The sequence below is a fragment of the Lingula anatina genome, chromosome 10, assembly GCF_051362555.1.
Source record: "Lingula anatina isolate TDL-2025a chromosome 10, LinAna3.0, whole genome shotgun sequence".
Taxonomy (NCBI): Eukaryota; Metazoa; Brachiopoda; class Lingulata; order Lingulida; family Lingulidae; genus Lingula; species Lingula anatina.
Window position 1 is genome coordinate 19473642 of NC_141776.1, and position 22383 is coordinate 19496024.

At 36.8% G+C, this 22383-nt stretch overlaps 1 protein-coding gene across 1 annotated transcript in view; it reads right to left on the reverse strand.

Annotated features, from left to right (window-relative positions):
• Nucleotides 1–1921: 1921 nt before the first annotated feature.
• Nucleotides 1922–22383, reverse strand: part of LOC106157305 (glypican-5) — a 39925-nt gene continuing 19463 nt past the window's right edge. The window contains exons 3-8 of the mRNA XM_086996621.1: nt 17770–18470; nt 15685–15789; nt 15322–15476; nt 6623–6749; nt 6199–6373; nt 1922–5968 (exon numbers count right to left, since the gene is read on the reverse strand). Of these exons, the coding sequence (XP_086852747.1) occupies nt 5769–5968; nt 6199–6373; nt 6623–6749; nt 15322–15476; nt 15685–15789; nt 17770–18470 (1463 nt within the window). The 3' untranslated portion in view covers nt 1922–5768. The remainder of the gene's footprint in view (nt 5969–6198; nt 6374–6622; nt 6750–15321; nt 15477–15684; nt 15790–17769; nt 18471–22383) is intronic.

Consider the following 22383-nt stretch of genomic DNA (forward strand, 5'->3'; position numbering starts at 1 on the left):
ACATGTAAAAAATGAACGTTCTTGCAATATTTGGATACTTTAAGGACAGTAAAAATTACGAGATTAACGACATCTAGAAGTCAAATTACAAAAATTGAGAAATTAATCAATTAAAACGAATGTAAAGCAAAATATTTCTTAAATAGTGAAATTGGTACCTTTGTTAAAGACCCTAACCGCCAAATGCTGATTCCTGCCAATGCAATACAGATGGAATTAGGGAAACAGAAGATGCTATATGGAATTTGTATTGATAAATACCACATTAACGTACAATCATCGGATCATGGACATTACTTTTAACTACATGAAATAAATACATTTACAAGCTGCACAGGTACATAGAATGTAACATAAATGCACATAAGCACAATGTTAATAGTTAGCTCCCGTTCTGTTTGACATGGTCTTAGAACAGAAACGACCGAGTAAAGAAACCAAGCTTCCAAACATGTTTGCGCCGCTTGTGACGGGGATTTTATACGTTATTTGTTTTCTAACGAGTGCGTTTTCAACACAGGTAATTTAATCATCCTAAACCATTCGATTCAATTGTTCACACAGGACAAAGGTAGGTAATCCATAGGCCGGGGCCTTTATCCACGTCTCCGTTGAACGCCCCCTGCACACACATAACGGTGTTCGTATGATTCACGTTCGGGGCAACGACGTGGGCGATCTGCGACCACGTGCATGTATGATTCAAGCAAATGTTCACAAATACCGAAGAGCATTAGCGTCTTCTGTAACACTTAATGTTGGGAAAATAATTGAAAGGAATTCTACACCGGGACAATGGTCACGCGAAGCGCTCTGGAATCCAGCGCGGCCCGTTAATACATCTTCTTCAGTGCCATGGACCGCGTACCGATAGCATATTTACGTAACATTATTTTATATATGACCTTTCTCTATTAATGACAGCTAAAAAGCTGTAATGAAAAATATTTGTGAGAAGATGGTGAATGGATCTTATGCAAATAAAAGGGGGGGGGGGGGGGGCTCTGTTAACAGAAAAAGTGTGCGAGAGAGAACTACTGTATTATATAAGAAGTTTTCTCAACAAAACAATGAAAAATACAATAAATATTTGTACAGTGTCAACTTTGAATTTTCCTTTCGTTAATATGCTTTTGATGTGTCTTTACTACTTTGTATCCTTAAGCGCCTCCCCCTTATCATATTTGTTAAGAGTCGGGAATTCTGGAATACAATTGAATTCTGAACGACATTTATGTGGATAATAAAACTAATGAAGATGTGAGAGTGAATGCGGGTATTGTAAGGTTATGTCTCGTCGCAATGAAACGGGGGTAATGACGCTAATAAGTGACAGCTTCGACGCAAAAGCATACCGTATGATTGAAAAGAATAGCGTAGATTTTGTACCGGGCTTTCGAGCGGAAAATTAACACACGCTACCCTCAAAGACTAAAGACGAGAATCTTCTCCGTCATCTTTTCTTCTAATGATAATGGTGTTTATATTAATTTAACAATTTGTAATTTTCCGATATGAAAATGCAATGGGGATTATTTAATCTCGTATCACCCACATATAATCAAGTTAAAAAAGGAAGATTAAAGTATAGATAAAATAGATAACGCAAGATTCTGTAGCAAACACTTCAAACACTTTTCGCGTTTGTAAATGTTTGTTATCATTACCAATACAAGCCGTTCATTTCTTCACATTTTCACAAAATCATAACATTATAAACAGCTCACAAAGTAACGCATATGATTTCCCATTGCAGTAGTTGTGATTGTAGTTGTTGCACGTGAACGCAATCCAAGAACGGTTTCCTTCTGTCAGTCGAGACCGACACTGGCGAGAATAATCTTACATAAGAATCGCGAATGCTTTTTAAATTACTTAAACTATATTTGAATTCCCTGTTGAAATATGATTGCTAGACAAGTGGATATATCAAGCATTTAATTCAAATATCAAGAAGAAGAAAACTTACAGAAATATGTTGAAATGCTCATTTTACTTCAGTTATAACTGAAAATGGTCCATAACAATGTACACTCACTGCCAAAGTTGCTCTTCAAACTTATCTGCATGAATAAATGCTTTCTACCATAGTATACTGTATACATACTACCCGATTTAATGGTACAAAATTACTTGTGATCTCTCTACTACAATATACATGTTTGATATTTCTTTTCCTGGTACAGATTGAAATGTGCCAACTTGTCTTAATCTTTCTTCTATTTATGATACAATAAAATATTGCATGCATTTTCTGAGGAAAGCTGAAGAGTTTTAGGATTCATCAGCCCTCACATTTAGGAAGCAGTGCTTGGAAAATAGTGTTATAGTGTTGATGTAAAAAGCTTTTATCACTATTTCAAATAACAGATCCACAATATATCTGCTGCAGCACCTAACATGGTCTAGAGAGCCCGAGGCTTGTGGCTTCACAACGCGTGAAATATATACACACATAAGCAAGTTTGATATTTTAGTGAAAAACTTAAAAAAAAAAAAAAACTATCACATTTGACTGATTTTGATACATACTACATGGAAGATCCAACCTGTCTCTAATCTCACTAATATTAAATATTCAGTGTCCCGAAGTAAATTAATGTATTTAAAAAACCTGTGTTAAAGTTGTGAATAAAGGCATCTACAAACCTTCATTACAAAGTATTACATAGAACATTGATACACAGGCATGCTTCAACTTTTACTTGAAGAACAGATATACTGACAAAAAACACCCAATGCAGAATGAGAAAAACATACCTAATTGTCTATCAAATATAGCTTCAAACTTTACAGTCATGAATTATCTTGTGCATCAATTGTTGAGGTCACCTTGTGATCAAGACTAAACTGTTTAACCCGTGAAACTCATTTGGTTTTAATACAGCACATTTGTAAACTAAATGCACAATAATGTGGTTTCAAAAGCATCCAAACAAAATTAAAGATGACATGTACTAATGATTCCCTTCTTCAGTAATAATTAAATTGCAAACATATTGAATATGCAATAAGAGAATTTTCTTTCCAATATTAGGACTAAACATCACTTCAATGTCTGTACAGATTAAAATTATGAAGCAAAATATCTGGTCATGTGACATGTCATGTGACAAGGTAGAATGAGGTAAATATCTGCATGTGACCCATCATGTGATTCATCATGTGACATGGAAATCCTTGGAAATCACAGCAATTAAGTGATTGGGAGTATTCTGATGTTGACTAAACTGTGACCTGTGCAGAGCGAAAAATTCGATTCTGATTCGATGTCTACTTTTTAAAAAGATTTTTGAGCTGTTCACTGTTAATAATAAATTTGGGCTAAGACTAAAATACTGAAACTATACTTTGGAGCTCTTTGATGCATAATTCTTTTCAAGATGATATGCATATTTCATAATTTTCATATAATTAATAGAATAACCATTTTAATCAGCCAAGTACAAATTCTCCATAAGTGCAAAATGTTGTATTTCATCACATAACTCACTGTGCTACCCTGTTTTAAAATTCCAAACAATATTGTTGTTGCATTACAACTATCTATACATTCTTTCTGTACATGTTACTAACATCTGACAATCAAGAATTAAATTAATGCGACTTCTCATTCAATGAATGAAAATGCTAAAACACTAATGGCTGTATCATATTTCCTAGGGTTGCCCTTCTACTTAGACTTAAGAAAACCAAAAGGTATTCATCTATATGCTTAAACCATGATCTACTGTATACAATACATATAAAAGTAAGCACCCTACTTTGCTAAAATGACTAAAATGATACTTTGCAGCTATAATTGGATTACAGTAAAAAAAAAAAAAAAAAAAAAAAATCACCCGACATACAAAATTCAAGGCCTATCAGTAAAATTAAAAACAGATGTTTTCCATTTTATTTATCAAAACCCTAACATCTTTAACCAGACTAAAAAGTCAATAATTAAATGTTAAACTAGAGAATCACTGAAGCACCTAAAAAGACTTTTTGAGGAAAAGCACTCATTACTTATATCCAATTTGAGGAGCAGCTTTTTACTTATGTCTAATTTGATGAGCAATACATTTACTAACATCTAATTTGGAATTAGTTTGCGATTATTTCACCACCATATTCAATCTCTCTCAAAAATGTGGGCATATAATTATATTACATTTTTCTGGTACACTAAACACAAAAAGTAAATAAGAAAACGAGCTCATTTTTACCCCCTTGTTTTTCATTACAGTAATGACTGAAATTTCCTGCCGTGAGGATATTGTATTTTGCAGATGCAATCAAAAGTTCATTGCAGCTATTTTCCTTTCAAATTTTTAGGAAATTGCTTCATTTTTTTGTTTCTAAGTATTGAAATTTTCCATGCCTCGATTAAACAGTTTGGCCTTAAGCAATCTAGGGAATTAAAGGGGGGAATAGAACATGACAGATCTTACATACCATATCTTGACATAAAGAAAAAATTCCATTTCAAAATGGTGGCAGTACTATCTTTTTCTTGGTCATGAGAGACTTGGGGGGATCTTTTTTCTTGGTGGGTTATATTATGGCATAGGTGGGAAACAACTTTGGTAGGTGGGAGAGAAATCCCTTCTTCAAATATATTGGGAATATTCCTTTGTTCAATGTGGGGAGTCTTTTTTTTCAATTTTCATACTGTATTTTTTACAAACTCTGCAATATTATAATCATAAAGTTGAGGCATTTTCTCACAGCCAACTTTCTGATTTTTTTTTTGGGGGGGGGGGTGGTGGTGGAGGGATAAACATTTAAAAAGATGAAAATACTTCTCCCTTAACTGCTGAAAAAAAGACTTGCATGTTAAAATATGTCTGATATGAAATTGAAATCCTAAGATACCATGTATATCCCCAGCAGTTGATATAGCCATATTGTTTATAAGATGGCACTGGACTACTTCTTTGACCTAGAACTGCAATCACAACCCTTCTTACCAAATTTATCTATCTGAAGACTTCTTTACAAGAAACAAAAATGTAAAAATCGGAGATATGCTGAAATCTTGTCTGCTGTAGTATGTTGAAGATATATCATATTTTGTAGTTTATATGAATATATATGAATATAAATATAAAGTATTCATTTGGCATATCTATGTGTACCTTTTCCTCAAATGTCAACATGTCCATTCACAACACTGCCGAAATCTTCATATGATTAGTTTTTGTTACAAAAATTTTGTAAATGATGTGATCATTATAAGTCCTGCTCCTTGGTCTGACATTCACACAAAAAACTTTTCATAAACAATCCCGGACTCTTGTAATTCGTCACCCGCATCGAAAAAATAGTTCCATGATCCCAGTGTTACGAACTCCTCCTGTTTTACCTTCCACAATGTCAAATAAAAATATTGCAGAGGGGATAACTTCAAAATTTCTGTGCAGCGAAGAATCCTTTCCAGGTGAAAAATGAAACCCTCCATTTTTCTTTGCCTAATAAGCTGTTATCCATAAGAAATCCTTCACATTCGTAGGCACCTTGACTGTGCATGTAAAACCGTGGCCTTGGGGCTTAGTTATAGATACAACTGCTGGTAACTTCATGTCCAGTTAATGTCCACCTTTCTGGTCATTTTCTTAACAGTGTGCACATGGACTGAACTGTACAAGTTTACATGTAGCTGTGACATCAGACAAAGCCATTAATGAAATAAAATGTCATACAATGAGAGTGCCACTTTTTTATACACATCTATTTATCTGTATATATACTATAAAATCAAATATGGGTCATCTGCTCCATTTTCATCCATTTACCCATAATACAGCAGCAAAAGTCGTTGCAATAATGGAGGTGAGAGTAACGCGGAGCGCAAAGCTCTCTCCAGTGGGGCCTTTGGTCTCTGCGGCCCCAGGATTTGGCTTGTTATTCTTATTTATGGAGTCGTGCTGGCTGTTGTCTGATGATCCATCACCAAAGTCCCACTCTGGATTGGAGCTCTGGCCTGGAATTGTGCAAGTTCTTTTAATTAACAGAAATTTCTTCACACTTAACATTTAGGTTTAAACTTTGATGGTTTTATCAAGATAAGTGTTCATAATGTAACTTAGCAAAGGAAATCTCTCAAAAATCCTTGTCTCACGACTTTCTTAAAACACATACACAGAGAGAGAGAGAGAGAGAGAGAGAGAGAGAGAGAGAGAGAGAGAGAGATGGATGTACACACACACTTACCATCATTATCATTGTCACCCCCAAAACCTGACCCAGACCCCTGCCCAAAGTCCTCGTCATCATTGAGAGCGCCGTCCCCACTCCCGGGGAAGTTGTCAGGGTAGTGGTTGTGTATGGCGACCACCCACTGGTCAGCCTGCATACTGCTCTCCTTCTGGGCACTGCTCTCCAGTTGCTAAGAAACACACAGATTACGATTTTTAAATTTAATTTTGAACAAAATTGGTTGACTTACAAAGAAAATTCAAAATTAAAAATATGGTAATTGGCCTTATGTTTGTATAAAAGTTTTTAGCTTGCTTCATTCAGAATAAATAAATTAATAACATTTTGTGGTATAACAAGATATAGATAATTCATAATTTGATACAAACGTTGTAAATATTTTCAGAAACCAAATCATTCATCTTCAGCTTAACCCTACCTTTGCCATGTGCATCAGTTTGTCTTTCAGTGTAATCACAGTGGTAGTTCTTCCCTGGACTACGGTCATCTCGGGGTTAAACCTGACCTGTGCAATCAACCCCACCTCTGTCACATTGCTGGTATATCTGGAAGTATGGGGAAGGTTTTATTACATTATCTTTGACTGGTGAAAAAGATTACTTTTCTGACTGATGGGAAAAACAAAAATATTGTCTTGTCTTATGAATTACTGATCAAGATGTTCAAGCAAATAGTTTTAAACTCTCTGTTATTTTTAATCACACTACAAATATTCACACATATTTGGATTCTGTAAGTTCTTGAGGCCATCAAGGTGCAAGATGTTTGCTCAGTGAAGTTTATCACATTGCTTACTCATCTTTGTTCATACCACCACATTGTCTCACCTAACACATCTGTCTCACCCAACACAACTCTCTTTCACCCAACACAAATGTCTGTCTCACCTAACACAATCTCTGCAACTCTCACATGGAAAGGACACAATGTTCGTACTGACTTTGGTGTGTTTCAATTACAAAACAACTTGATCAGCTTGATTGGGCTATCAATCACATGTAAGCTGTAAGCAAAAGCTTTTACGTAATTGATAAATCACTGATTAAAATCCCATTTTGGTGAAAATTTTCCTTGTTTTCAGATCTTAACAGACAAAATCTACACTGAAATGACTTCAAATTACCCAAAAATTGAGAGCACATTTATCACTTCATAAAATAAATTATTTCAGAAAAATGGCTCTATAAAGTAGGTGAAGTACTTAGTAACTCAGTCCGTGTGAGTGATGTCCTGCCAAGACTAATGCTTGTTGCTATAGCAACCAGACTGAGTGCAGGCAGAGCTTTATTAAAAACATGCCAAAAAATCAAGCTTCATAATAATAGTTGTATCATACACGTAGCTTTACTGTGTTGTTGTTTTGTAAGAAAAATGTTCCAATACTCCTATGTATTATAGTGAGTTAACTTTGACTAAATATGGAATATATCTATTTTAGTTTTCTCATCAGGAAAGGGATGTCTGATTAATAGCCAGTGATCAGCACTCTGAAGGTCAATGGGGAAAATTACATAGGGATGAATGTACAGGAAAGAGTGGGTGCATTCAAAGATTTTTTTTTAAACAGAGGTCCAAAGGTTAATAGTGAATACCAAGCTATGAATTGATAATGTCTGCATCCCACAATGCACTGCTTGTCTCCCACAATGCATGCAGTGGCCCTATTAGGGACATGAAGTGATAAACAGGATGATAGTGACCAACTTTATATTCCTGTCTGCTTCGTTTCATAATGGCTGCTGAGGTCCAAAACTGTGTAAACAAAATAATTTAGTCCTGTTCCCAGTAAAGATAGGTTCGTCTACTTTAAGTGTGCCTCTCAAGCAAGGTTGTCAATATAACAATTGTTAAAATTTGTAATATGGGTACATGTTTTTTAACACAAAATATAACACCTTTAGAAAAAAAAAGATTATTGATATGGAAAAATGCTGCAAAAAATACATTAAAGTAATCTGTAAAGTTCCCATCAATAAAACAGAAGATTTGGCTCTCTCCTAATGATTAGCCAACAGTGGGGTGTACTGAGTAAGGGTGACCTAAAGTGATTGAGAACGTGCCTGAAGAGATGAGTAATGTGCTGTCACCTATAATGCATGTCAGGCCAGCATTCTGGCTGTGTGGAGAGAATGGACTGGTTATTGTCTGGCTGACTGAACTGCCACCTGCTGAACACCACACAATATTATCACTTTATGAAAGTGTCTGAGCTGAATGACAATTCTCTCTCTCTCTCTCTGTGTGTGTGTGTGTGTGTGTGTGTATATATGTGTGAGAGAGAGAGAGAGACTGAGACTCCGGTGTATATATTATCATTGCTTGCACAACATAACTGCCCTTGAACTATCTTCAATATCTTCAGGATAAATTCACATTCAAGTACTAAATTCAAGTACTAAAAGCCACATAAACCAGACCCCAAAACTCTTTTTGTTTGACAGGTAAAGGGAGACGTCCTAAAAATACCCCAAAACATTAAAAACATAATGAACAATGAGAGAAAGACTATCTGATAGGTTTCCTTGCAAAAATATTTTTTATTCCTCAATATATGAATATCATTTTGAAAATCAGGGACCTCTTTCTGTCTATCACAAAAAAATGCCTGATGGATGTCTGAAGGGATAGAAACACCTGATCTGGTGTCTAGCAGCTTGAAGCTAATTGAACTAGATTTTCCTCATCCCAGCGTTGTTTATGTTGGCTCCTTGAAGACAGGTGAAACACTTCCTCTGCAATAAAATACCCACTTGGTGCCCTAACAGCCACTGCCATCTATTTGTATCAGGACAGATCTTGTAAAAAGTCTGCTCTTTTTTTGTCCATGCAGTTTTAGCTCATTTAAAAAATATCTACACCTACCAGGTTATCACTGATAAGAAAATACTGCAAATCAATCAGTCATTCAAATCATTTGCACTGTTCAGGAAAAATAATCTATAAAAGTACCTTGATATAATATTGCTCTATATCTTACAGCTATCTCTGTTACAAATGTTGCCTCTATTCTCAACTAAGGGTGCTTAAAATGAAATATTTTCTATTTTAAACTAAGGCTCAACAGCCAATTGATACCAAAACTTATATATCTGTTAAAAATAAACAGCAGGTTTGTTTTGTTTATAAATTCACTTGTAAAAGAAACCCTTACGAGATGTATTAAACTTTTTTTAGAATGAAAACCAACTTCTTTCAACATGTGCATCTTAATTAAACTTTGCTGAAGGCAACAAATTTCTACAGCCACAGGTCTGCTCTTGTATTTTTGCAGATTTCCAGCTGCGATCAAGCACTTTGACATCAGTGCTCACCAGTTTGTTGTAATCTTTCATAATCTCTCGAGACAGTTGCCCTTTTCAGGGCCAGCTGAGCTCTTCTTCTTACATATTTCTTCAATGGCTTCTTCTCAGCAAGGGATATAATCCAACACTAACTTCAAACACTCGTATTTGTAAATTTTTCCTAGCAGGCATTTTCTGTTTTAGAAACTTTAAAAATTGAGCATCATAAGGAATCTTCATCACCTGGGTAAATAATGTTAAGGTTAGCCATGTACTCCGCAGTATAAATCAATAGTACTAAGATACATATCCAGTATGATCTATGATCAAAAGATGAAGAGAGAGAGAGAGAGATCATGGAAAGACGATTTCTTATTCTTTACAACCAACAGTATATAGCAATATACTTTAAGTGCCATCATTTTATTGCACTCCTTTTTTTTGGCTGCTAAAGAATTCACATTCTATCAATTATTTGCTCCTAATACACATTTTCAAAACACTCCAAACTACATTTATAAAGGTCATGTAATCTTTATTCTTGGATAAATTTCCCTTAGAAAGAAATTCCCTTGGAAAGAAATTTTCATCGGAGGCAAAAATCATGAAAGTTGTCTTTGGTAATAGGCCTACTCAAGCAGTAATCAATAGACTGCGTTGAGATCTCAGTTCAATATTGCATTAGATAGCTGTCAATGCGAGAAACCTGTCCCAGCATCTATCACATCATTCTTCATGTTTGACAATTAATTTCATTAGTTGATATGAGTGTTCTGAGGATGCCTCAAGACTGCTGGTTTAAACTGCAGTGATTTGGAAAGAAAAAATCAATCTTATTCAGGGTTTTCTCTTGCACAAGTTGATTATTTATGGAAAGAAAGAAAGACTGCTATCCAAGGTATTATTATATTATGACACTGTGCATCAAACAATGTTTGAAGAAATATCTAACATTCCAAACAGGTTTACCTTTATCAAAATTTAAATAAAATGTTAAGAAGCGCGCGTGAGGGAGAAGGGAGAGCAGAGGTTTTTCATGTTTTGCTACACATCTCCACCAGAAGATAAATGGCAGCAATCATACCTCTTTTTACCTCTTTTTTCATCCCAGTCAATTTCCTCTCTAATTTCACCTGCTACGTAATATTGCCACCAGTTGATGAAAGACGGAGAAATTAATTTCACCTTTACTTCAAGAACATTTTTTCTGCTCTTTACGCTTAACCTAATGGGGCACCACTTAGTACGATACTGCTGCACCGAAGTAGAATTAATTTCCCAAATTTACAAACTACAAACTTCTGTTTCCTCACTCATCTTGATCATCTCCTCACTATAAGAAATTAATATCGTTTTTATAATCCAATGAGAACTGATAACTTTATTTTGCTTTTTTGATTGATATGGTGTGTAAAATCTCTTCCATCTGGATTCAAGTGAACAAAGTGGGTTTCATCTAATTTCACCTTCGTTTTATTATTAAAGACCTTTTCCTCTAAATTTTCTAACAAAAAGCAAGAAATGTCAGCAACTTATTGCGGCTCTAAAAGAAAGAAGGAATTTATATCAGTAATCTGTGTTAATCATCACTTAAGTATTCCTTATTACTCTCAAAATTATTCCTGAATCTTAAGTGAGTAAATGTGGTCTTTGAAGTCTATTACTGCACCTAGTTTCCCTCAAATTCTCACGCAAATTAAAACATGGCTGCATCCTCCCTGAAATGACTCAGCCAAAGACGCCTCTTTAGAATTCTTAATCCCGTACATGACATTTCATCACTGTACTATTGTCACTCAATAAAATCCTTTAAGCATCAATGATCACAAATTTCTAGTCCCCCACAATCTCAACACCAACAAATGAATCAAACCAAAATCCAAATCACCCTTTAATACATATGAAACAAGTTTTCAAGTCCTCCTGAAGTTGAAATCAATCGTGACAAATACCCTTTCAGCAACAACAAACACAAAGACACAATCCACACAATTACAATACACAGCAGATTTGCTGAGCAAACTGACAGCAAAAACACTAAGAACTCAGAATTCCCATTCAATACTGGCGTTCTCATTAATTCTATTGTACCACATTAAGTGGATGCTGTCTGAAGGTCTATCAGTACAGACATTACTCAGGACCATGGCTGACTAGAACTACCCTGAGTTTTGTTGCTACTGAAGCTGGGGAAGCACTAGGAAATTTTTTCACTTAGCCAAATCACTAATTTTTCATTACTTTTTTTCTCAAAATGGTTTAAGCTTGACTAAAACAAGCCAAATCAACCTTATTTTGTTTAGACCATTCAGGTCAGTTATAGCACTTGGCTAAATTGGCAAGTGTTAGGGCTACCCCAGTGGAGGTAATCTTGTTTTCTTAGAAACCCTTGAAACCTTCAGCACTAAGCAGTAAAAAGGCTGCCAGTCAAGCAAAAAATGTAGACAGTTTTGTGTTTTCTGACCACTGTAGCCCAGGGCAACTCTGACCTCATCCCAAGAAACTTTACTTTTATAAAATTGATTCCTTAACCCACATTCAGAGAGCTGGTCTTAAGTCAGTCTACAGTGAATTTTCAGTTTGGCTGTGGAGGTTTTAACTTAGCACCTATGTCCTCAAATCCCATGCTTACCCTGGCCTGAAGGCAGCCGCTTCACAGGAGGGGGGGGGGGTCTTTTTTGTGAAAAGTGATGGGATTACGAGAAGGGAGGGGCTTCAGGGATAAATCAATTTTGGTCAAAGAAAAATGTGATTTTTAGGGTTATATCTTTGTTGGATAATAGAAATGTGATCTTGATCTTGTCAGGTTAGATGTGGATAAGTCTTTTCACTCTTAAGGTTTATGGTCAATGAAGTTAACAGAATTGATAACTTAATGTTTTGTGTGTTTTTGTTGGGTAATGGAAATTAGATCTAGATCTTGTTAAGTAAAATGTGGTAGAGTGTTTTCATCCATACTGTTTGCAGTAAATGAAGGCAGCACCATTGATAATATAATGTGCTGTATGTTTTCATAGGGTAATGGGGGGAAGAAGGCAGAATGCACCACTTTCTAGAGGTTTTACTTTGAGATTGTTCTTGCTGCAAGTTTTATGGTCAATGAAGACAGCACTGATGAGACTAATGTGATGTATGTTTTTGTCTGGCACTGGGAATGTGATCTTGTCTGGGCTGATTTTGTTAATTGCTTTCACTCAGGCAATGTACTTGATACATAAGGAGGTAGAGGTCGTGTGTGTGTGTGTGTGTGTGTGTGTGTGTGTGTGTGTGTGTGTGTGTGCATAATGGGGTCATGATACTTGATGAGATCAGGAGAAAAAAGTCAAACATGAAGTAGACTTAGATTATAATCAAACTTACTTTTTAAAAATAATATTTTCCAACAACCCTTCGTTAATCAAATTTTCCTTAAATATATATTGAGTCTTGAGTAAAATAACGAGCCACGTAAACTGATAGTTTTTCTTCAGTTGGATGATTCTGGTATCTCTACTGACACAAAATGATTAGGAGACCTCGGTACAAATGTGATAGTATTAACGTATGCTGTGTGCATGAACACAGATGTCACTCAAGCGACTGTGACGGCGGCCATTGTTCCGTCTCCCAGTGTTTTGTCTCCTGGTGACTCACAGTAACATGATCATCTTCCATTCACACACAAACCTCAGAGAAAAAAGCCAAAGACAACAACACCTCAGATCACGCAAACATTAAACAGTCCTCCATTGTCACTGAAAAAATTTCCTGTGGAATTAAAATGGAACAAAGCTGAAATATTCCCTATCCCCCCCCTCTCTCTCTCTTAAATTTCCCATGTGCAGGTGAGAGCAGTGGCTATGATGAATTTCAATACCATATTTCAACAAACACTGAAAACACTAGTGACAATCAGGCAGTGAATAAAACTGAGGAAGTAATTGTCTTACAAGAGAAGAAATTCCTTTCAAATGCACAACAACTCCACCTAGTGTGAAGAAACACAAAAATAGTCCTCAATTCCATCAGTAACATCAGCAAACTGTTTCACATGTCATTTCTTAAAAAGTCAACCCTACTAAACTAAAATAGCCATTCATGTCAATTATGCTATGTAAAAGCAGTCTTAGACAGTTTCACCAACAATTAGGTCTCTTTAACTTGGCTGACTCACCAGAGTCACTTGTAGAATCTTTTAGTGGGTAGAACCCAGTATCAATACAATGGGAAATCACTGTTCTAATATTTTCACAGGCAACAGTTTCAAAAGACTGTAAACTGTTATTTAGTTGGCCAAGATTCTTGGTTGACATTGCTTAGAACATACATCATGTTTCTTTCTTTTCTTTTTTCTTAAAAGACGCAATGGCTCTGTGGAAGAGAGTTCAGATGAGTCACCTGCACGGCAGCAGGTAACATTATCTCATATTACACAGACGCTGATTAAAATGGCATTCCATTTTCAGCCTCACTGACCAGCCTTTGCTGCCAGCTGTTTCAGAGCGGCAAAAACAACCCTGTTTTCTCTCCATTATCTCGAGTGAGGAAAAAACATCTCTTTCAAAGGATGAAACCACTTGGTATTATCTGTGCTATCTCCAAAGACACCTGGTGAGGGGGAGGTTCGTTAAACTGAGAGCCCCTCGTATCTTCCAGGTGAGAAAATTTAATTACAATATTTGGGCAAGTAAGCTTTTCAGTAAAACAATTCATCATTCAAAACTTATCAACTGTGTTTTTTTCTTCATTTTGTGTTTTAAAATTTGATTCAGTTATATATTTCCTTCAGAGGGGATTTATAGTATTAACTGGTAAAAATTTTTTTACCTAAACTCAAGTTTTAACAGCAAAATGCCATTCTGTGCATTGGGACTAGCAACACATCAGTAAAAGAAGTTACTTCCGGTCCATTTCCAGTGAAACTATCTACCTAGATCAATCCAACTCCACAGGGACTCTCACTGAATGCAATCAGATCACCACACCTTGTTTCCAACTACTCATATAATCACCAGCTTTCTGTATTCTACTCAATGCCAGGAGGAGGCATGTTAATCTGTTCATCTGATTGCATTCAGCTAGTCTCCAAGGAGTTGGATCAATCTAAGACAAATGATAGTTGCATTGGGAATGGGCCCTTAATCACCAACATCAGTCTAGAAGTGCATTCCCAGAGATTTAGACCGATCCATTCAGATCTACCTAACTCCCTGGGGGTTCACGCTAAATTGCAGTCAGCCTAGCGTGCACGACAGTTAATTACCTCCTTACAGCTCTTAGTAGGCGAGACAGACGCTTAAGCCGGCTAAGCTGACAGTAATCTGGTGAGACTCCCCACAGAGAAAGATCGATCTAAAATTTGTGGGAATGGGGTCCAGAACCCATTGAAATTCAAAGAGCAGAACTCTCCAATTAGCCTATATATCAGTTAATGGAACAGAACGTTCTTTCAACTTTTGAGCACACCTGTGGACACCTGGGGAAATCAAGAAAACCGGACAGAGAGGACGCTCGATGAGGTCAGGTAAAAACTCCATTACCCTGACTTCTTCATGTCCTTAGATGCAATGACTGAACAGCATGCTCACTGGGAGAGCACATCTGTGTGTGTATCAAGCATGTGTGCATGTGTGTGTGGGGAGGGGGACTGGTGCTCTTCAGTAGTGACTGTGGGATCTCTCTTTTTCCATCTTTCTGAGTCTCCCTTTCACACTTCATATATGGAGTCCAACTGTGGGATTTCTCTTTCTCTTTTTCTCTCTCTCTCACACACACACACACACACACACACACACACACACACACACACACACACACACACACACACACACACACACACATTATGTCTGGCTCTTACCTTCCCATGTGCTCCCCATTCCAGCAGTGGAGACTGGACTTGTCGCGCACCACAAAGTTTTCATTTTCACACACAGCGTCTGCAAAGTGTGTGTAAAATCCCTTGGAAGCCTTCAGGTCATGGGTGAACTGCCATAGACGGTCTGTGTATTTTACCTGTCGAACAAAGACTAAAACTGTGAGTCGTATTGATGAGCAGTTTAAATTTTTTATATTCCAATCAATTTATATTTATATTATAAATATCACCCAATGATTTCTCCCTAAAAACTCACTATTAAAATTGAACTGATAAAACCTTGCATACCATCATTAAATTTAAACAATTATAAAAAAAATTAAAACTAGATAAACAGCCTCTTACCTTGGCAGCCATGGTCTTGTGATGTGTGACCTCTGACCCCTCATCTTTCTGACCTCCAGGCAGCTTCTTGGTATCCATCTTAGGATGACCACATTTGGCAATCACCTGAAACAGAAAAAATATTATCAACCATTTAGCAGAATCTAAAGATCTAAGCTGACTGAAAAGTTTTGTTCAGGTAAAAATCGTTGGTGACCAATTCTACTTTCATTCTTCAAAGCTCTTACAGATGGCCATATTTATTTTGACTGCCATGTTGATTAGATATTTTAGGACAGACTGGGAAAAGAGGCAGTTACACACAGGTAGACCATTTGAATAGTGTTTTTACAGAAAATACTTAAAAACTCACAAATGAATTTCATGTCAATTGCGAGTCTGTACTTTTCACTCGAATAACTATTGATGAATCCATTTAAGCCCTGTCCCTGTTTATCTAAATGCCAGTTATTTTAAGGTCAGATTAAGAAAATGATGAATAAATCAATAAGTAATTAAAACCCCTGCTATAAGAATTCTCAGAGGTCTGCTGGTCAGTGCCCAGGAAAGGGGTGAACTCGGTTTAGATGTTCTGGGCAGAAATTCTGGCTTCCCACAGTTTGGCTGCCCTCCCTAACCACGGGAATCTAATCTGTAGCCACGGCACACGATAGAAATCAGTTAATATGGCCGATGGTAGATCAGCAGAGTAACTGGATTGGTTTTAATTGGTTAATCAATAATGAACAGAACAGGTACCATGAAACAAAAAGCCTGCAAGTTGGGTGTTTTACAGGCAAATAAAATGAAATCATCAATCTGACATATGTTTGGTAATGATATAAATACAAATGATTTTGATATATTGTATCAAATCAAACAGCAATAGCATTTACTTGATCAAATTGTTGGACCACCATTCTTATTGACTTTTACCAACGAGATTGACAGTTTTATTGCATGCGTCATGGTACACCACTGGCTGGCCAACCATGTCTGCCTCTTCCAATAAAACTGCACCATAATCATGACAAAATTGCCATCCATCTCGAACCTAGCCTTAAAGGGCTTCAGTATCATAAGTGTCTGGTTTCCCAAGAGATTTTTTTTATGTCAGAGAAATCAATTTGTAATTGTTTTTTAGAATATGTAGCAATTACCAAAGTCTCGTAAACTAACAAATGTATCAAAGTACTAAGAAAATGACATTGTAAAACTGGATGACCATTGGCTGTGTAGTTAAGAGACACTGGTAGCTTGCCTTTTGTTTTCAGTCAAATTCCCATGACATACTCAACAACACCGTGTTAACTTGAGGACTGAAAACCATTTCGTGTCGTGTAAACGTTGTTTACAATGTTTCAATTATGTTTTTGAATGATAAAACCAGGTTAAGCATCAATAACACCGTGTTCCGCACAACAAAATCACATTTCCCTCCTGTTCACGGTAGTGACATTTGGACTAACATCCCTTGTAGCAAAACTAATGCACTTACCATGTTAGTATAGTAAGATTTTAAGTTTGTTTTTATGCAAAATTGTCTTAACTGAATGTTGATAGGAAACACCAGGGCATTGAGCTTATTTCAAGTGTTTCCAGCCTCAGAGAACTGGCCAGACCTTGCATCTTACGCTCCAAAAAGTGATGTTCCCTTTAAGGCCATGTTCACTAGGCATACTAGGTCATACTGTCATACTAGGCAGCTCAAAGTCACTATGCAGGGACTCTCACTGAATGCAACCAGATGAACAAGACACCTCTTGTTTACAGCATACTCATATAATCACCAGCTTTTCTGTATACCACTCAACACCAGGGGGAAACATGCGTACCTGTTAATCTGACTGCATTCAGCATGAGTCCCCAGGAATTAGTTTGAACTACCTACCAGTAGTACAATAGTTTTATTGTGAACACATCCAAAGACCTAATCTCTGCCTTTTCCTTTCTTCTTTACCTGAAGGCTATAGGACACATGTGCGTTGTTTGTCATTTAACATAACATGATCATCTGATGGTATGCCAACCTACCTGTGAATAACATTACCTGATGGTATGCCAACCTACCTGTGAATAACATTACCTGATGGTATGCCAACCTACCTGTGAATAAAACTTCAGTCCATTGGTCATGGAATACATGAGTGCATCTGAAATCTTGTTGTCCAGTCCCTGCATCACTGTCTCTATGGAATATGAACCAGTCAGGGTTTGAGAATACTTCTCCACCGAATCCACAAATGAATTCCAGGGGGTGCTAAGTTCTTGGACTTCTGCCAGACAGCCCCGCATAACGTTAAGGCAGTAATTATAACACGGCTTGGCCTCGGTGTGGCCGCGACACTGAGAGCAATAGCGTAGTTTTGTTACAGCTTTGTGACAGTGGTTTTCCATCACAAGATGTTCCGTCGTGTTGACGGTCTCAACTGCAAGATTTACAGCTTCTAGGAATGTGCGGGTAGAGCCAAAAACTTGTGCTAGCTGAAGCGCTATCCTGCGCGGCCATTCCCCAAATGGCGGGTGTACATGTGGTTTTGCACTCACTAAGCAGCGTTTATACTCCTCTGTATATGCCATCTTGTTGGGGTCGTTAAGATTGTTATGAAATACCAACGGGAACAAATCTATGAAGAACTGCTCCACGCTAGTGTGGATATTTATTTGTTTTCGCCTGATGAAGTTCTTCAAGTCTGTAAAGAAAGTTCTGATTGGTTGTTGTCTTTCTTGTTGGGGGAGTTTGTAGATGTTACTGAAGAGCAGGTCTGTGCTATTTTCTGCCCTCTCAATCATGCTGAGAAATAGATCTGGAAGGAGACAATATACAAATATTTCTGTTAATATTTGTAGAAAATAACAAGAAATAAATCTAGAAGAAAATGTACAAATATAACCACTTGTAATGAATTACTATTGCATGAAAGAATAACTTAAGTTAAAGATTAAGAAAACATTTTTTTTTTTTTCAATAATGAATTGAAAAGCTAACACAGACCAGGGAAGGCAAGAGAAGATAGGCTGTTCCTAACATCATGAGATATAATAGAGAATATTGTGAGATTTACAGATTAGAACTTTGGCATAAACATCACTAAGATGAGATTTTCCACAAATAACTTTTTTGCTTGTTGACAATTTTTAAACTCAAGAAACTAGCCTACTTTGGTTCTGAATACTAGTGGACAGCAATTCTTCAAATTGAACCAAACCATAAATTACTAGAAGTTCCCAGTCAGTGGGTTTACTTGCAGGGAAGCAAACATCAATCTTGGCAAAGGTTAAAAGTATACAGGATATTACTTGATACAATTATTTACAAATTTAGGTACAGGTTCTGACTGTGTGAGCTCTACGAACACCCCGAGATCCAGAATACTGTGAATGATTTTCCTGTATCCAACACAAATTTTCAACCATGGCATCAGATATAGTGACAGAAGAGTTACCAGCAACACTTACCCCATTCACACGAGACACTTTCAATCGCGATTAGTGCCAAATCGCGATTCTATCGATGTAAAGCTTCTAGTGTGAACGCAGTCGAGACGCCAAATCGCGATTCAAATTAATCCTACTCGAGAGGTGGATTCTATCGATGTAAACTTTAATCGCGATATAAAATTTCCTAGTGAGAACGGGATCGATGTTAACACCGGAAGTTGAGGACTTATGTCGCGTGCACAGTTTCCATCGAAAGTACAATACAATACAGTACAATGAATTTTATTTCATGTCGGGTATAAATTGAAACGAAACATAAGCTAAATACAGCTATTCGCCGACTGGAAAGTGAAAGAAAACAAACTGTCCACGCAATTTCAAGTTTCTTCGCAGTCAGCAAAATGGCCAAGAGGACGTACTGGTATGTAAACTCAGTGGCAGCATAACTAAATATTTGGGCCGATGAGAGTATTAAACAGAAAAGAACACCGTACACACCGAAAGCATGGTCTTGAAGGCAGCTACTGCGCATGATCAACAGGATATACCGTGACTCCCCTAGCGAGCGCAGTTGCAATTACCAGATCTAGCAAGGTAAATCGCGATTTCGTTTTTACATGTGTGAACGCAAAAAAGTGAATTTAGCTAAGCGCGTTAGAATCGCGATTCCCTTAATCTCGATTAACCATGTAGGTGTGAATGGGGCTACTGTGAAGCTCACGGATTCTGTACAGATTTGCCTCTCTAGCTAATTGTACCATTAACAATATGTGTTGACCCTGACCTTTTCCTTGAGTTAACCCTGGACTTAACCATACCAAGTTAACCCTGGAGCTTCTACAGAAGTGACACAGTTCATTCTGTCTGGTAGACAATACCCACTGGCAATTAACTTTAATATTACACTCATAAATTTATCAATTAGTCATGGAAACAGTTCTTCAACATGTCTCATTCAATGGAGAAATGTACACAGATATCCTGACACACACAAACACGCAAAGACACACACAGAAGAGCAAATGCACACACACATGCACACGCACACACATATGCAAAAAATACAAATACAAGCATTCTCACAAACAAAAAATCTCACACTCTTAGACACAGAAATATGCACGCACGCTGACAAACGCGGACAAATAAAGAAGCACCTAGAATGCCAATACTGTGACACTTTGATATTTATTTCCTTCAAGGCACCAGGGCCCTCGTCATTGTTCCCCACTTCAGAGTGGGAATAGAGCAACAACAGTTAGTGGAAAGTAATTCAATTATCCCAGCCTGGTACTGTAAATTATTAGGTGCCATTACACTGATGTGAGTACTGCCTGGGAGCTTGGATGCAGCCTGAGAACGCATTTAGAACAGCAGACTAACAGATCCCCAGATCAAACATAGCTGACCCACTTGAATGCTTGTTGCCTAATCCTCACAGGGGATCTTTTCATGTCTAATAGGGAATTAAGCGCCAAGCCAAGCGGGTCGCCATATTTGTTCCTCGGATCTGTTAGTCTGCTGTTCTGAGTGCGCTCCGAGTGTGAGACTCTACTGGGTACAGGTGTCTACTTCAGTTATTATATATGTCAACAGACTTCACATCACTATACTTTTCTGCTGTTACCTTACTGTGCATATATTGTATTTCTATTGATATAATGTTATATTTTACATTTAATATGACTTCAGACTTTCCTCGTATTCTACTGCTAACAACACTCTGGCTTTTCAATTTTTTAAATGGGGGTGGGGAAGGCACTTATCGCAGAGTCCAAGTTGGTCATAAATCAGTAATATTTTTGGGTTGCTAGGCAACAAGTAGTCCCCAGAAACACCCCACGTTTCTTTATTCATGCGATGTATGTATATTTTAGAGACACAAACATGACCACAGACTTCTCCAACACAACCCAACAGTTCAGTTTGTCAATATAACACAGGTGACAGTGGTATAACATTGTCTCTAGCCTCAATTCCAGGCTATTTTATTCTAGAGACCATCATGATTTACCCATTTGAACCTATTTCAACTACAGTTTAGTGTCCATTTTAAGGAAAATTTACAGTCACTATCCTGATTCTGGATTTATCATCAACCATCTCTTTATTCCACTACAAATATTGTCACCATTTGGCCAAATCTATTTCAATTCAGATCTTCCCTCCTACAGCACTGGTCACTGTGATGTTGGTTCAAAAATAAACAAATTGTTGGCAATTAAATTTTCCCTTGGGAACAGTATTTCGTCAAAGTGTAGCCTACGCTAGGTTCAAGTTGACAGTAGTTTGGCATCGAGAAAAGTTCCTGATAAAGGAGCCAAGACTAGCCAGAGAACTGTCACCATACCACACCATGCCCTGCTGAGGCTATATCTTCTATTTTTATTTGCATAATACTTTCCTTGTTCAATTAAAATATCCTTTAATTTCTTACATCTTTTTTATTCTGTGTTTTGGAATAATAATCAGTGAATAAAAGAAGCTTACTTTGAAGATTATGAGAAATATCTGTTGCCAATGCATTATAGATTGACATAAACCTTCAGTTCATTGGTCTTAAATTATCTGACAATAAAACAAAATTTTCAAATTCATACAGAAAATATAAAAGGAAATTATTGAAAATAAATAGTTCTACATTATAAAAATGCTGCTTTTTTTCTAGAAAAAATCCCTAAATCCCTTCTATCATATGTATCTTCTGCTCTAAAGTTCTATGTTGGTCATACTTTTTACATTGTGGAAGCATGATGGAAAAACTGCTAATTTACAATCCTCTGTGGTCAGTAGCTCACCCCTAGGAGAAATCCCAAGGAGAAATCAAACACCATTTCTGAGAAGTAAGTGCTTTCTTATTCCCTCTTCTGTTTCTGAAGGTTGCTTTTATTGTTTGAAAAATTTCACATCATTTTTTCACTTGGGGCCATACACACATTTTACAGTAAGGAACACTCAGCATTGCAGATTGTTTTCATACTAACCTGATTTAATTAATGTCTATTTCTGTTGTAATATTCATCCCAAATGTACCCAGACTGACAGAGTGATATATATAAGACTAAAACAGCACTTACAGGGCACAGACCTCCGCCAAGGAAGCTCAATTTTTAGCGTCAATGAGTTAAATGAGTAATGGATCACCACCAAAATCTAACAGATTTCAAATGTGCCTGGAAAATTGATCAAAATCTCCCATAACTTTATAAGCTAGACTCTGAACTAACAAACCAACAAATGCAAAAATGTGGCTTTCTTGGTTAAGGTAACAAGTCTACC